Genomic DNA, 17,969 nt, shown 5'->3' on the forward strand with positions numbered 1-17,969 from the left:
ACACGAGTCCTGTTCACTAGTCCTGTTCACTAGTCCTGTTCACTAGTCCTGTACACTAGTCCTGTTCACTAGTCCTGTCCATTACACTTGTACACTAGTCCTGTCCACTAGTCCTGTCCACTAGTCCTGTTCACTAGTCCTGTTCACTAGTCCAGTCCACTAGTCCTGTCCACTAGACTTGTACACTAGACTTGACTGTACTGTACTGTCAGTGGTTGAATTGTTGCTGGTGAAATGATGTGACATAAAAAACATTGCTTCCTATGTGGTGAATGTTTTGTCCTTGCTGTTTCTGTGTGTTTATGTGTGTTTCTGTGAGTTTCTGTGTGTGTGTGTCTCCCATTCAATTTCTACTGCAATGTGTGATTATAGAGGTAAAGACAGAGAGCGGGCAGGTTTTTCACTGCGTGATTATAGAGGTAAAGACAGAGAGCGGGCAGGTTTTTCACTGTGTGATTATAGAGGTAAAGACAGAGAGCGGGGCAGGTTTTTCACTGTGTGATTATAGAGGTAAAGACAGAGAGCGGGGCAGGTTTTTCACTGCGTGATTATAGAGGTAAAGACAGAGAGCGGGGCAGGTTTTTCACTGCGTGATTATAGAGGTAAAGACAGAGAGCGGGGCAGGTTTTTCACTGCGTGATTATAGAGGTAAAGACAGAGAGCGGGGCAGGTTTTTCACTGCGTGATTATAGAGGTAAAGACAGAGAGCGGGGCAGGATTTTCACTGTGTGATTATAGAGGTAAAGACAGAGAGCGGGGCAGGTTTTTCACTGCGTGATTATAGAGGTAAAGACAGAGAGCGGGGCAGGATTTTCACTGTGTGATTATAGAGGTAAAGACAGAGAGCGGGGCAGGTTTTTCACTGCGTGATTATAGAGGTAAAGACAGAGAGCGGGGCAGGATTTTCACTGTGTGATTATAGAGGTAAAGACAGAGAGCGGGGCAGGTTTTTCACTGTGTGATTATAGAGGTAAAGACAGAGAGCGGGGCAGGTTTTTCACTGTGCTTGTCTTTTCAGATTGCTGGTGTCGTGTTATTCACACTCTGATTGAAAGCAGTCAGGAAATGTCACATTGTTTCTGACTGCTGCTGCTCCCCTTCTGCTCCCACATCAATTCACAGACACACACACACACACACACACACACCCCTTGTCTTCGTACAGTAATGAGATTCAGATCAGGCCAGTCAGTCTCTCCGCTCGCTCGGCGTATGGATTTCTCCGTAATGATATTCTGAAGCAGATTGAGTTTGCTTTTCTCTAAAACCGAGGGATGAATGGACAGAGAGAGTATCCCCCACTCTTTTTAAATGTATTCGTCAGGGGAGTCAGAATTTGCAGCGACACAGTGTAACAGCTGATTAGTCCCTCTGTGATGTCCCCTGTCGGTTCTGCTGTCAGTGATTCACAGCAGGTGCTCAGGGATCCAGAGTGTTGTTTCAGACAGTGGCCACTTTAAATCAGAGGATGGGCTCATTGGAATGGCTGGAATGAAATAAATGTAATGGTGATACATTACCATTCACTAATTCTAGGATGTCTATTTAGGTTACATGTTGAAGTAGACATTGAGGGATATAGGTTGTCTATTTAGGGTAGACGTTCAGGCATATGTATATTTAGGGTGAACTGGGGATATAGGATGTTGATTTAGGGTAGACGTTCAGGCATATGTATATTTAGGGTGAACTGAGGGATATAGGATTTTGATTTGGTCTTCGCCCCTGTGCCTTTACATGGCACGCCATCATTTGGGTACAATAAAAAAAAATATTACGCATTCCTGCGTCTGTCTCCCGAATCTCTTCATACCAATGTGACAGAATAATGGACCATTAAGGGAGACAGTAGGAATGGCCCGTCCGACAACACTGCAACTGGTCCGTCCGCCGACACCGCAACTTTGGCAGCTGCAACTGGGCCGTCTGACGACGCCACTTCAGCAGCCACAACTGGCCCGTCCGACGACGCCACAACCGGTCCGTCCGATGCCACTGCTACTGGTCCATCCAACGGCGCCGCAACTTCGGGGTCCGACGACGGCGCAACTTTGGCAGCTGCATCGGGTCCTGATCAACCCGCACTGAGTTCTTGCGATCTTCCTCGAGGCCCGGAGTCGTTGCGCTGCTGGTGCATGGGGGGGGTACTGTCACAGATCCCTCCGGGAACTTTCATTACGGACACCTGTTCCCTATTCCTACTGATTAGTACTTGTATAAGTGTGCCCTTTGGTTTCCATTGGGCTGTCCATTATTGTTACTATGTCCGTTGGTGTGTGTGAGTACCTGTGCTGTGTGTTTTGGCTTTCGTGCCATTGTGGATTGCGCAGATGATTACGGGTTTTGTCCCGTGTGTTAATCATTGTGCGCGTGTGTTATTTATTTGAGGTACTCCTCTCTCTTTTGGTTGGGTTTCAACCCTGTGTTTTTGTATAGTGTTTGTTTGGTCTTCCATCAACCATCCCCATAAAAAAAAAACTATTACGCATTCCTGCATCTGTCTCCCGAATCTCTTCATACCAACTTGACACATGGTAGAGGCTGAGGGATCTGGAATGTTCATTTAGGTTTCTATGGTGATGGTTTATGGTAGATACTGAGGGAAATATAATGTCTGTTTAGGTTTCTATGGTGATGGTTTATGGTAGATACTGAGGGATACAGGATGTCTGTTTAGGTTTCTATGGTGATGGTTTATGGTAGATACTGAGGGAAATAGAATGTCTGTTTAGGTTTCTATGGTGATGGTTTATGGTAGATACTGAGGGATATAGAATGTCTGTTTAGGTTTCTATGGTGATGGTTTATGGTAGATACTGAGGGATATAGGATGTCTGTTTAGGTTTCTATGGTGATGGTTTATGGTAGATACTGAGGGATATAGGATGTCTGTTTAGGTTTCTATGGTGATGGTTTATGGTAGATACTGAGGGATATAGAATGTCTGTTTAGGTTTCTATGGTGATGGTTTATGGTAGATACTGAGGGATATAGGATGTCTGTTTAGGTTTCTATGGTGATGGTTTATGGTAGATACCGAGGGATATAGGATGTCTGTTTAGGTTTCTATGGTGATGGTTTATGGTAGATACCGAGGGATACAGGATGTCTGTTTAGGTTTCTATGGTGATGGTTTATGGTAGATACTGAGGGATATAGGATGTCTGTTTAGGTTTCTATGGTGATGGTTTATGGTAGATACTGAGGGATATAGGATGTCTGTTTAGGTTTCTATGGTGATGGTTTATGGTAGATACCGAGGGATATAGGATGTCTGTTTAGGTTTCTATGGTGATGGTTTATGGTAGATACCGAGGGATACAGGATGTCTGTTTAGGTTTCTATGGTGATGGTTTATGGTAGATACTGAGGGATATAGGATGTCTGTTTAGGTTTCTATGGTGATGGTTTATGGTAGATACTGAGGGATATAGGATGTCTGTTTAGGTTTCTATGGTGATGGTTTATGGTAGATACTGAGGGATATAGGATGTCTGTTTAGGTTTCTATGGTGATGGTTTATGGTAGATACTGAGGGATATAGGATATCTGTTTAGGTTTCTATGGTGATGGTTTATGGTAGATACTGAGGGATACAGGATGTCTGTTTAGGTTTCTATGGTGATGGTTTATGGTAGATACTGAGGGATATAGGATGTCTGTTTAGGTTTCTATGGTGATGGTTTATGGTAGATACTGAGGGATACAGGATGTCTGTTTAGGTTTCTATGGTGATGGTTTATGGTAGATACTGAGGGATATAGAATGTCTGTTTAGGTAGGATGTTGTTTCAGGGTAGATGTTGAGGTATATAAGATGTCTGTTTAGGGTAGACGTTGAGGTACTGTATATGGGATGTCTTTTTAAAGTATGGATATTTTATATTAGTTTAGGGTGGATATGTAAGATGTTGTTCTAAGTAAGGACAATAAAGCTGCAAACACAATACACAGTTGAATGATGGTTTAGTGAATGAGTTTTGTCGATGATCAGTGACTGAGCGGAATTTATGCTTTCATACACGGTATTTGAGTCCATGATCATTCTGGGTTACTTCTGTGATTGACAGAGAGTTTGTGTGCGTCCCAAATTGCACCATATTCCCTATGTAGTGCACCACTTTTGATATGAGCCTTATGGGTCCTGGTCAATAGTAGTGCACTACATAGGGAATAGGGTGCTTTTTGGGATGCAATTCTTCTGTTCATTTACAGTTCATGTTGACTTTAAGTAACGGACTCAGTAAAGAATCCACTGACATTTCCTCACCAGCCTACTCTAAACCATCACTGGCAGTACAGCAAAACCTAATGAGCCCCGAGCAGGCAAAAATCAGAACAGTTCCTCCTCAGATCAGAGCACACAGATATCAGACCCTTTTTAGACTCTGTCAAACACTGAGTAACAATCTCAGTTATTGGTCTAATGGTTAGAGTTCATTAGGTTTGGTCTCAAAGTTACTTGGGAGGTGTGTGTGTGTGTGTGTGTGTGTGTGTGTGTGTGTGTGTGTGTGTGTGTGTGTGTGTGTGTGTGTGTGTGTGTGTGTGTGTGTGTGTGTGTGTGTGTGTGTGTGTGTGTGCGTGCGTGCCAGTCTGTGGTAAAGAGAAGGGAGGGTGGGGGGCAGTAATGTATAGTTCACCAAGCACCTTTTCTCAGCCCATCAGGGTGCACGTGTGTGTTGAAAGCTCTCCTGTCACGGTGCTCTGAGCATGAATGGGAGGTTTCCATCACACAGGGCCATGGGGCTTTAACACTAAACGACCAGACATCAAACTCGTTTAGTGATGATGGCTAGATGTGTCCCATCATCAATATCAATGTGTGAATGAATTATGAGACTGCGTGGGATACAGCGTTGTGAGACGAGTGGCCTTCAGCACCTGATCCCACCTTGAGGGCCGTACCCTACATAGTTATAATACTGTATGTTTCCAGGGGGGAATAGACTGCCACTGGCTGCTGTTTCCCTTTGTGAATCTGTCGGCTAGTGTTAGTTAGTTAGTTAATAACAGATTTTTATAGCTATTTCTTGTTGTCTATGACCCTCGTTTCATTATCCTAATACACACACTGTAGCACGTTGGGATTGTTTTTAGATGAAAAGCGCATTACAAATGAAGAGCTCTATTCAGTCTGTATGGATGAAGCGTTCCAGGTTGCGTTATAGAAATGTGAAGGTCATTTTCCATTGAGCCGACATATGCAGCGTTTACCATGAATATAGTCTCTGTTAACGCGAGAGCACTGCCTTCCAATTTCAATCATGCTGTAACACTTAACTTCAGTGATGCAGATTGAATAGAGCCTTAACTGTAGAGAGATGGACAATGAGAAGGGAGCAGTAGAGAGAGAACCAATCCCTTACTTTCTCCTGCAGGATAATTTCCCAGCTGGTAACCCAGAGCGTCTCCAGGACCTGAAGTCTACTGTGGATCTTCTCACCAGCATCACCTTCTTCAGGATGAAGGTATGTACACACTCTGTGTGTGTGTGTGTGTGTGTGTGTGTGTGTGTGTGTGTGTGTGTGTGTGTGTGTGTGTGTGTGTGTGTGTGTGTGTGTGTGTGTGTGTGTGTGTGTGTGTGTGAGACACTCCCAGTTTATTGCCAATCAATTAATTAGGATATTGGTACATTTACTGCTTGCCTTTACAGTGATAGTCAATACGGATTATGGTTATAAACAGGCCTCCCACACAACACACACACGCACACATACATATATATATATATATATATATATATATACACACACATCACGTATATATATACACACACACACACATATATATATATATATGTATACACACACACTTACCCACACACACTAAGCAGAAACACTGATTATTCTATTCTTTCTGTAGATCCATCTGAGCAGGGAGCAGCAGCAAATATGCTATAAGATATGTCTGTCTGAAGGCCCAACGAGTCATATAGACTGATTTATGTTCCTCCATACTGATGACAATTATCCATACCGATTCCTGATGTTACACACTCTGTTGATTGTCTAAGTGACGTGTGCGCGCGTGTGTGTGTGTGTGTGTGTGTGTGTGTGTGTGTGTGTGTGTGTGTGTGTGTGTGTGTGAAGCGTTTTATCCACCCTCTCTCCCAGTGCAGTCATCGCCCTGTAATCTTCTCTCCCAGTTCCCAGCGTGCACGCTGATTTATCTAGGTTTTAAAACAACCCAGTGCTCTGCTTCATACACACAGGCACAAACACACACACACACACACACACACAAAAAAAAATGGTTGACACGCACGCAAACACACACACAAAGACACCGGTGGACTCCCACTCCCACTCCCACTCAGGAAGGCTGTGTTGTGGTGTGGGGCGGATGTACAGAGAATGGAGCGGCCAGGCGTAACTAAGATGGCAGCTGAAGGGGAGATGACGTGGGGGGAGGAATGAGAATTGTCCCTTTATGTTACAGACGCTTTCACTCCCACTTCCAGCCACCCTGCACATTAAGGGAAAGGGAAAGGGGATACCTAGTCAATCGCACAACTGAATGCATTCAACTGAAGTGTGTTCAACCAAAGTGTGTAACACAACCCCTCTGAATCACACACACACACACACACACACACACACACACACACACACACACACACACACACACACACACACACACACACACACACACACACACACACACACACACACACACACACACACGAGTTATCCTGAACACACAGACAGTATACAGTAGGTTTCAAAGAATCACGGATAGAGAGGTCTATTTCAATTTTTTTTAAGATTTATTCCTTATTATTTACCATTCTAAAAGTACAACTTTAAAATGTGTGTGTGTGTGTGTGTGTGTGTGTGTGTGTGTGTGTGTGTGTGTGTGTGTGTGTGTGTGTGTGTGTGTGTGTGTGTGTGTGTGTGTGTGTGTGTGTGTGTGTGTGTGTGTGTGTGTGTGTTGACTTTGTTCGTATCTGTATTACAGGTACAGGAGCTACAGAGTCCTCCCAGAGCCAGTATGGTGGTGAAGGACTGTGTCAGAGCCTGTCTGGATTCAACATACAAATACATCTTTGACAACTGTCATGAACTCTACAACCAGCTACTAGACCAGGTAAAACAGACACTATATCACGCTATATCACCCTATATTAAACCCTATATCACCCTATATTAAACCCTACATCAGTCTATTATTAAACCCTTTATCACCCCTATATTAAACCCTTTATCGCTCCTATATTAAATCCTATATCAGTCCTATATTAAATCCTGTATCAGTCCTATATTAATTATACCCTATATCGCCCCTATATTAAACTCTTTATCACTCCTATATTAAATCCTATATCCATCCTATATTAAATCATACATCACTTCTATATCACCCCTATATTAAACCCTTTATCACTCCTATATTAAACCCTATATCAGACCTATATTAAATCCTATGTCAGTCCTATATTAAATCCTATATCAGTGCTATGTTAAATCATATATCAGTACTATGTTAAATCCTATATCAGTACTATGTAAAATCCTATATCAGTCCTATATATGCTGAGTGTACAAAGCATTAGGAACACCTTCTTAGTATTGAGTTGCACCACCCCCTTTTGCCCTCAGAACAGCCTCAATTCATAGGGGCATGGACTCTACAAGGTGTCAAAAGCGTTCCACAGTGGTGCTGGCCTATGTTGACTCCAATGCTTCCCACAGTTGTGTCAAGTTGGCTGGATGGGTGGTGGACCATTCTTGATACGCACGGGAAACTGTTGAGCATGAAAAACCCAGCAGCATTGCAGTTCTTGACACAAACCTGTGCGCCTGGCACCTTCAATGTATTTTTTATTTATTTTATTTACAATGATGGCCTACCCCAGCCAAACCCGGACGACGCTGGGCCAATTGTGCGCTGCCCTATGGGACTCCCAATCACGGCCGGATGTGATGCAGCCTGGTTCAAAGGCACTTAAATCTTTTGTCTTGCCCATTCACCCTCTGAATGGCACACATACACAATCCATGTCTCAATTGTCTCAAGGCTTAAAAATCCTTCTTTAACCTGTCTCCTCCCCTTCATCTACACTGATTGAAGTGGATTTAATAGATGACAACAATAAGGGATCATAGCTTTCACCTGGATTCACCTGGTCAGTCTATGTCATCGAAGGAACAGGTATTCCTAATGTTTTGTACACTCAGTCCTATATTCATTTTATATCATCCCTATATCGGCCCTCTGTCAGTCCAAAGGTGCACTACAGGAGTTAGTGTGTTCTGTCTAACAGAGAGATAATGTCCTACAGGTCTGTAACAGTCATGTCTATCTGTTCTGTAAAAGGCAAGTTCTGTAACAGTGAGGTAATGTCCTGCTGGTCTATAACAAGGAGTTTATAACTGTAGAAGTTGAATAATAATCTTCCTTTGTAGAAACAGCCTGAGGGGTTTTTAGCAATTACCCAGCAGAGAGATAGATACAGCCACTAATTACAACTCAGTCTAACGCACTCACAGACGAGTCACATACTCCATCAACACACACACACACACACTTATAGACCAGACACCTACTCATCAACACACACACAGGCACACACACACTATCAACACACACATGCACACACACATACACATACTTACAGACAGGACACACTCTTCATCAACACACTAGTCACCACAACATCAACACACACACATGTTCTCTCCTGGAGCTAACCTCAGGGTGGTGGATGACTGTATCATAGAATTACAGCCTGCCTTTGTGCCACTGTGGATATTTCCCATGAAAGACGTCCATTGTGTTGTCTTGCCTGCCCTCGTACTCTCACTGGAAATACCACCGTCCAACCAGAGGCTGATTATGTAACGCTACAAAGCACTTTGCATGGGAGGGAGGGAGGGAGGGAGGGAGGGAGGGAGAGAAGGCATGGAGGGATCAGGGAGAGGAAGGAGGGAGAGCTTAAGCATTCCCGTAAAGCCTGGCAGAGACGGAGGGATTTAAAAAGAGAGCAGTGAAGGAAGGAGACAGAGCAGGTGAAGAAAGAGAGTCATTTAGGTCCAAATTCTCTCCATTGGAATTCAGTCACTGTGGAGGAAGGAGGAGAGATACCCAGTACTGCATGTCTCTGTAGATACACTGTAGGCAGACATGACTACACACACACTCACTCACTCACTCACTCACTCACTCACTCACACACACACACACACAGCTCTCTAAAATGACCTGCATCCATTTCTGCATTTTTTCTGCTCTCTCTCTCTCTCACACTCACTCACTCACTCACTCACTCACTCACCCACTCACTCACTCACTCACTCACTCACTCACTCACTCACTCACTCACTCACTCACTCACTCACTCACTCACTCACTCACTCACTCACTCACTCACTCACTCACACACAAACACACACATACATATATACACATACATTATGGCCAATTGATAGCAGTACAGGCCGGGCTGTGTAGTGTGTATTATTAGGGTTTATTAACCGTTGAACTGAAGTGTATGTTCAGCACTGTGAGGACATCACATTAGCATGGATGTGTTTCTCTGTCTTCCTGCATGTTACAACACACCATGAGTCTCATGTATAGTCATACCACACACACACTGACAGTCTTATCACATGTGTAGCTAATCGGATGTGCTAAGGCCAAATCAAGGGGTTACTGGTTAAAATTCCTCTTGGCTCCAGTTTAATTTAATTTATACAGATAATTCTCACTTAGATATAATCAGTGATCTAGTCAGAGGGTTACTGGTTAGAATCCCATCTAGCATGCCTCCCGAGTGGTGCAGCGGTCTTAGGCACTGCATTGCAGTGCTTGAGGTGTCACTACAGACCTGGGTTCGATCCCAGGCTGTGTGACAACCAGCCATGACTGGGTGTCCCATTGGGAGGTGCACAATTGGCCCAGTGTAGTCTGGGTTAGGGGAAGGCTTGGCCGGGGGGGGCTTTACTTAGCTTATCGTGGATTGGTGGGTCATGTTTTGGATGGACGCATGACTCGACCTTCACCTCTCCCGAGCCCATTGGGGAGTTGCAGCAATGAGACAAGAACAAAAAAAAGGGGTAAAATCCCATCTCGCTCCGGTGAGCCAGTCAACAAATTGGTTGTTTTTGTTTATTGGATATTCGGGATGTCAGTCCCCATGTCTGTTATTGTCTCCTTTAGGTGTTTGAACTGTTTCCTACTGTGTTGATTCTCTGTCTGTTTGTCCAGATGTGTAAACAAACTGTTGGCCTGTGATTGCCATCCAGATGAGTGATACAGCGTCTGAGAGAGTTGATGTGTGTCCCAAATGGCACCCTATTCCTTATGTAGTGCACTACTTTTAGTACTAGTACCTCTTTTAGTATTGCACTACATGAGTATATGGGGTGCCATTTGAACTGGTTTGTTACTGGTAAACGGTCATCCCAGTTTGGAATACTGATCATGGTTGGTACAGTACTGCTAGTTCTCCTGGAATCAGTACTGATATTCCCCGTTGGTTACACACTGGTGAAACAAAATCACACCCTCATATGCCCTGTGCAGTGCACCATAGTGTGGCAGGCAGCCCTATACGGCTATGGTCAAAGTAGTGCACTACAGGGGGGAAAGGATGTGATTTCAGATTCTCACTTGAGGAAGGGATTCTTGTGAGTATAGAGAGTATGATTAGCATGCTACTATAGTGCTGGTGATTTGGTTACCCTAAGTCCCCAAATATCAAATTAGTCAAAGTAGAGGGATCAGATGTTTGAGAGGGGCTTCAATGTCAAACAATGTATGTAGACCCATAATCCTTCACAAAGGAAAGAGAGCACACAGAGAAGAGAAACATTGATTTCAAGCTCAATTGTTAATTCATTGATTGAGTTTACAGAGCCGGTATCACGAATAGAAACTGTTTCGACTCAGTGCTTTTGTCAAGGGTGTACTGGTCCTTGTCCCTGTCCACTTTAATAGATATGCTTAAATTTAAGTGATATATTAAATAACACTTGTTAGGAATATACATTTTGGTCTGTGCTAGTCCCACAGCCCAAAGAAAGACAGTATGTATCTTTTCAGTATTTTTACACTATCTCTCCATTGAAGAGAGGGGTTACAGAGCCACGAAACCCAATGCTTCCTGATTGAAAATAGGAAAAGCACTTTGAGTCGGCTTGTTGCAGGTGCTTGGGAATAATTCAATGAGGGTCCTTGAAGAAAAGAAAGACCCAGACACTGCTCTTGCCAATATCACTTAGTTGGTTTATTCAGCTTTTCTTCAAGAATGTACTGCTGGTGCTAAACACAATCATCATAAAATACATAGATACAATAAACCATGTTTACATTCACTGTGCATAATCATAAAATAGATAGATACAATAAACCATGTTTACATTCACTATGCATAATCATAAAATAGATAGATACAATAAACCATGTTTACATTCACTATGCATAATCATAAAATAGATAGATACAATAAACCATGTTTACATTCACTATGCATAATCATAAAATAGATAAATACAATAAACCATGTTTACATTCACTATGCATAATCATAACATAGATAGATACAATAAACCATGTTTACATTCACTATGCATAATCATAAAATAGATAGATACAATAAACCATGTTTACATTCACTATGCATAATCATAAAATAGATAGATACAATAAACCATGTTTACATTCACTATGCATAATCATAAAATAGATAGATGCAATAAACCATGTTTACATTCACTATGCATAATCATAAAATAGATAAATACAATAAACCATGTTTACATTCACTATGCATAATCATAACATAGATAGATACAATAAACCATGTTTACATTCACTATGCATAATCATAAAATAGATAGATACAATAAACCATGTTTACATTCACTATGCATAATCATAAAATAGATAGATACAATAAACCATGTTTACATTCACTATGCATAATCATAAAATAGATAGATACAATAAACCATGTTTACATTCACTATGCATAATCATAAAATAGATAGATACAATAAACCATGTTTACATTCACTATGCATAATCATAAAATAGATAGATACAATAAACCATGTTTACATTCACTATGCATAATCATAAAATAGATAGATACAATAAACCATGTTTACATTCACTATGCATAATCATAAAATAGATAAATACAATAAACCATGTTTACATTCACTATGCATAATCATAAAATAGATAGATACAATAAACCATGTTTACATTCACTATGCATAATCATAAAATAGATAGATACAATAAACCATGTTTACATTCACTATGCATAATCATAAAATAGATAGATACAATAAACCATGTTTACATTCACTATGCATAATCATAAAATAGATAGATACAATAAACCATGTTTACTTTCACTATGCATAATCATAAAATAGATAAATACAATAAACCATGTTTACATTCACTATGCATAATCATAAAATAGATAGATACAATAAACCATGTTTACATTCACTATGCATAATCATAAAATAGATAGATACAATAAACCATGTTTACATTCACTATGCATAATCATAAAATAGATAGATAGATACAATAAACCATGTTTACATTCACTATGCATACAAGTTGACCTCTGCTGGTGGTTAATCCTCCATCTCAAAGAAGGCAGTATGATCAGAGGCAGATCTTTTAAGAGAAGTTTAGATGAACTATTTCATTGACATGTTGGCCTCTACTGGTGTTTGACCCCAACCCAAAGAAGGCAGTATGATGAAAGACAGACCTCAGCTTTAATACACTGCTGCTGTATGTATATCTAACCTTTATTTATTTATTAGTCATTTAGCAGCCACTCTTATCCAGAATGACTTACAGTAGTGAGTGCATACATTTTCATATTAGCTTGCCATGAGAGTTGAACCCACAACCCTGGTGTTGCAAGAACCATACTCTACCAATTGAGCTACACGGGACCCAATAAGGTGATCCTCAGTGAGTTGAAATCTATTCTACCAGAGAGACCTGTTCATTTAAATGTGAACTTAAATGAATGGATTACACCATTGAGTATACATGTTGGCCTCTGGTTGGTTTGTCCCCCAGACCAAGGAAGGCAGTATTGTCAGGCGTGTGCGTACTTGTGCTGAAGTCAGGTGCAGGAGAGCAGAGAATTGTGAACAGGTGCACACTTTATTTCGGCAGGAGAGAATATACAGACGGACACAGCTGCGTCCAAAAAACCTCCAACCAACAAGGCAAAGTGTAAAAAGCGCAAAAACAGTCACAACCATCAAATGTATACAAACAGGCTTCGTGAAATAACACGAGAGAAAACGCATGCAAGCCTAGTGCGGACAAAACACGTATCACACAAACAATCTTACACAAAGACATGAGGGGGAACAGAGGAATAAATACATGTAGATTGATTGGGGAATGAAAACCAGGTGTGCCAGGGAACAAGACAAAACAAATGGATACATCAACAAATGGAGTGGCGATGGCTAGAAAGCCGGTGACGTCGACCGCCGAACGCCGCCGGAACACGGAGAGGAGCCGACTTCGGTGGAAGTCGTGACAAGTATGATCAAAGGCAGATATTTTAAGAGAAGTTTAGGGTGGATTAACTATTTTATGTTGGCCTCTGCCTGGTGGTTGGTTTGTCCCCCAGACCAAGGAAAGCCTGTACGGCTAAAAGCAGATATTCTTCTCAGTGGAGAGGGCGGTAGGTTAACCCTCAGCTTTATGATGGATGTACAATATACCTGCTACTTTACCACCTCTAACAATGTGTTGTTGCTTGACATTATGAATATAGATGAGTAGGGAGATGCATCGGTAATACACAACCTTCATCAATGCCCTTCACACAACAGTATATAGTACACAAACACCCATGTACTTGCAGGAACACACACACACACACACACACACACACACACACACACACACACACACACTGGGAATACTTTGCATAGAGGATCCTGTTTCATTTTGCATAGTGTTCTGTTTCATTATTCATATCTCTACAGTAAGACAGACCACTGCAGCCCCTCCGCACACACACACACACACACACACACACACACACACACACACACACACACACACACACACACACACACACACACACACACACTGCAGCAGGGATGACACACAAAGACCCCTTGGTTAACAGTCAGCTTCAGACCAGGGGAGTTAAATTCAAATATTGGAAGGCTGCATTTCTTGTTATCTTTCATTCCTTCTCTCCTTTAAGTTGTCAGTTGATTGATCAACTGTCCAGGGGAGCAATGTCAACTAGCAGACACTGCAGCCATCAAGTAGTTTAGTTTGACACATCCTTTCATCCCTATATTTAGTTAATGTCAACGACTACCATAGGTTTTTCCAGTCTGTCAGGGACTGGAGTGCTTTCTGAGAATCTACTGTAGATGTGTTGTTACCCAATGACATCCTGTAATTAGCGTGATAGGAAACAGCCTCATCTTATTAGTATTGTCAGTAAAATCCCTCCTTGTAACGCCTTTAAAGTTGCTTTCCAAATTGATGAAACATATGAACATGCTCTAAAGCTCTTGTGTTTTAGATAGACCTGGCTTTGTATGTCCATTGACCTGTTCAATGACAATTGCTGGTCTCTCGGATGGCTGCCTGGCTATGCCCGGATTTAATTATTTTTCATGAGGGGGCCATAAAAATAACTAGTAAAGTGCAAGAAAGATTTTTTTTCAATCTCACCTTTCTGGTAAAGAAGAGTTAATGCTGAGAGCTCAAATATATAGTACAAAATATGATACAAATATGATTATGTTCCTATTAATTACACATGTGTGAATAGTGCCTCAAATATTGTTTTAATTTCCTTCATCTCTCCCTCCCCTCCTGAAACTCAGAGTTGACTAGCGACTCTACCAACTCATTAAGATCTCTGCTTCTATCTCCTACACAAAATGTCTGTCTGTGATGAACAGAAAGTGCTTTTATTTCACATCTTACAAATAATGTTCAAGTATTTTGTTAAATTCAATATAAAACCATTATTGTTTGTCGTAGAACTAGTTGCTATCGAGGCAGAAGGATCAAATCAAATCAAACTTTATTTGTCACATGCGCCGAATACAACAAGTGTAGACCTTACCGTGAAATGCTTACTGACAAGCCCTTAACTACCTTTGCATTTCAAGAAGAGTTAAGAAAATATTTACCAAATAAACTAAAGTAAGACAATTTTTTTTAAGTAACACAATAACATAACAATAACGAGGCTATATACAGGGGTACCGGTACCGAGTCAGTGTGCGGTGGTACAGGTTAGAGGTAACTTGTACATGTAGGTGGGGGTGAAGTGACGTTTCATAGATAATAAACAACGAGTGGCCATCTGATTAGTTGTTCAGCAGTCTTATGGCTTGGGGGTAGAAGCTGTTAAGGAACCTTTTGGTCAATGACTTGGCCCTCCATTACTGCTTGCCGTGCGGTAGCAGAGAACTGTCTATGACTTGGGTAACTGGAGTCTCTGACAATTTTTAGGGCTTTCCTCTGACACCGCCTATTATATAGGTTCTGGATTGCAGGAAGCTTGACCCCAGTGATGTACTGGGCCGTACCCACTACCCTCTGTAGCGCCTTATGGTCAGATGCCGAGCAGTTGCCATACCAGGAGGTGATGCAACCGGTCAGGATGCTCTCGATGGTGCAGCTGTAGAACTTATTGAGGATCTGGGGACCCATGCCAAATCTTTTCAGTCTCCTGAGGGGGAAAAGGTTTTGCCCTCTTCACGACTGTCTTGGTGTGTTTGGACCATGATAGATCGTTAGTGATGTGGATACCAAGGAACTTGAAACTCTCCACCCGCTCCACTACAGCCCTGTTGATGTTAATGGAGTCTTGTTCGGCCCGCCTTTTCCAGTAGTCCACGATCAGCTCCGTTGTCTTGCTCACATTGAAGGAGAGGTTGTTGTCCAGGCACCACACTGCAAGTTCTCTGACCTCCTCCCTATAGGCTGTCTCATCGTTGTCGGTGATCAGGCCTGTTGTGTTGTCAGCAAACTTAATGATGATGTTGGAGTCGTGTTTGGCCACACAGTCGTGGGTGAACAGGGAGTACAGGAGGAGACTAAGTACACACCCCTGAGGGGCCCCAGTGTTGAGGATCAGCGTGGCAGACGTGTTGTTGCCTATCCTCGCCACCTGGGGGCGGCCTGTCAGGAAGTTCAGGATCCAGTTGCAGAGGGAGGTGTTTAGTCCCAGGGTCTTTAGCTTAGTGATGAGCTTAGAGGGCACTATGTTGCTGAACGCTGAGCTGTAGTCAATGAACAGTATTCTCACATAGGTGTTCCTTTTGGTTGGAATATGTATGTACGGTCACTGTGGGGACGACGTCGTTGATGCACTTATTGATGAAGCCGATGACTGAGGTGGTATACACCTCAATGCCATTGGATGAATCCCAGAAAATATTCCCGTCTGTGCTTAGCAAAACAGTCCTGTAGCATAGCGTCCGCGTCATCTGACCACTTCCGTATTGAGAGAGTCACTGGTACTTCCTGCATTAGTTTTTGCTTGTAAGAAGGAATCAGTGGGATAAAAGTATGGTCAGATTTGCCAAATGGAGGGCGGGCGAGAGCTTTGTATGCTTCTCTGTGTGTGGAGTAAAGGTGGTGTAGAGTTTTTTTCCTCTGGTTGCACATGTGACATGCTGGTAAAAATGTGGTAAAATTGATTTAAGTTTGCCTGCATTAAAGTCCCCGGCCACTAGGAGCGCCGCTCTGGGTGAGCATTTTCTTCTTTGCTTATGGCCTTATAGAGTTGGTTGAGTGCGGTCTTAGTGCCAGCATCGGTCTGTGGTGGTAAATAGATGGCTATGAATGATATAGATGAGAACTCTCTAGGTAGATAGTGTGGTCTACAGCTTATCATAAGGTACTCTACCTCAGGTGACCAATACCTCGAGACTTCTTTAATATTAGACATCGCGCACCAGCTGTTATTGACAATAATACACACACCCCCACCCCTCATCTTACCAGACGTAGCTTCTCTGTTCTGCCGGTCCATTGAAAATCCCTCCAGCTCTATATTATCCGTGTCGTCGTTCAGCCACGACTCGGGGGAAACATAAGATATTACAGTTTTTAATGTGCCGTTGGTAGAATAATCGCAATCGTAGATCATCAATTTTATTATCCAATGATTGCATTTTAGCAAGTAGAATTGATAGCAGTGGGAGTTTACTCACTCGCCCACAGATTCTCAAAAGGCAATCCGATCTGCGTCCTCTTTTCCTTTGTCTTTTCTTCACGCAAATGACGGGGATCTGGGCCTGTTCCCAGGAGAGCAGTATATCTTTCTCGTCGGACTCATTAAAGGCCTCGTTAAAGGATAAAGCTTCTTCCAGTTCGTGGTGAGTATTCCCAGTTCTGATGTCCATAAGTTATTTTGGTCATAAGAGATGGTAGCAGCAACATTATGTACAAAATAAGTAAAAAAATCAGTTAAAAACAACGCAAAAAAAATAACAAATAGTACAATTGGTTACGGGCATGTAAAACATCAGCCATCCTCTTCTGCGCCATCTTAAGGTTCTTAGCTTTCCAACGCTATGCGGCATATGACGTGTCCTTCCGCCAGAAATTGACTGTCAGTCCGAGCAGCGAATAAAAGTATAAGCAGGACTTCCCATTTAACCAGGCAAGTCAGTTAAGAACAAACTCTTATTTAACAATGACAGCCTACCCCAGCCAAACCCTCCCCTAACCCGGATGACGCTGGGCCAGTTGTGATACAGCCCGGGATCAAGCCAAGGTCTGTAGTGATGCCTCTAGCACTGAGATGCAGTGCCTTAGACCGCTGCACCACTCGAGAGGCCCGAGTCTAATTCGATACCCCAGAGTCTAGTGAGGCAAACTCAATTTAAGCTGGGAAGCATGGCTATCAGCCAAAACTGTCCTAAATTGGCTTAACAGAGGCTGATTTATTAGCACACTACCTTGATAAAACAATTAACT

The 17,969-nt window shown here is 42.3% G+C and overlaps 1 protein-coding gene across 2 annotated transcripts in view; it reads left to right on the top strand.

The window, feature by feature from the left end:
* Positions 1-17,969, top strand: part of LOC106592186 (protein unc-13 homolog C) — a 177,639-nt gene that overhangs the window by 86,103 nt on the left and 73,567 nt on the right. For both annotated transcript variants that reach the window (XM_045689345.1, XM_045689346.1), the window contains exons 16-17: positions 5,378-5,467; positions 6,957-7,085. In XM_045689345.1, coding sequence (XP_045545301.1) covers positions 5,378-5,467; positions 6,957-7,085 — 219 coding nt within the window. The remainder of the gene's footprint in view (positions 1-5,377; positions 5,468-6,956; positions 7,086-17,969) is intronic.

This window comes from Salmo salar, chromosome ssa11, assembly GCF_905237065.1.
Source record: "Salmo salar chromosome ssa11, Ssal_v3.1, whole genome shotgun sequence".
Lineage (NCBI taxonomy): Eukaryota > Metazoa > Chordata > Actinopteri > Salmoniformes > Salmonidae > Salmo > Salmo salar.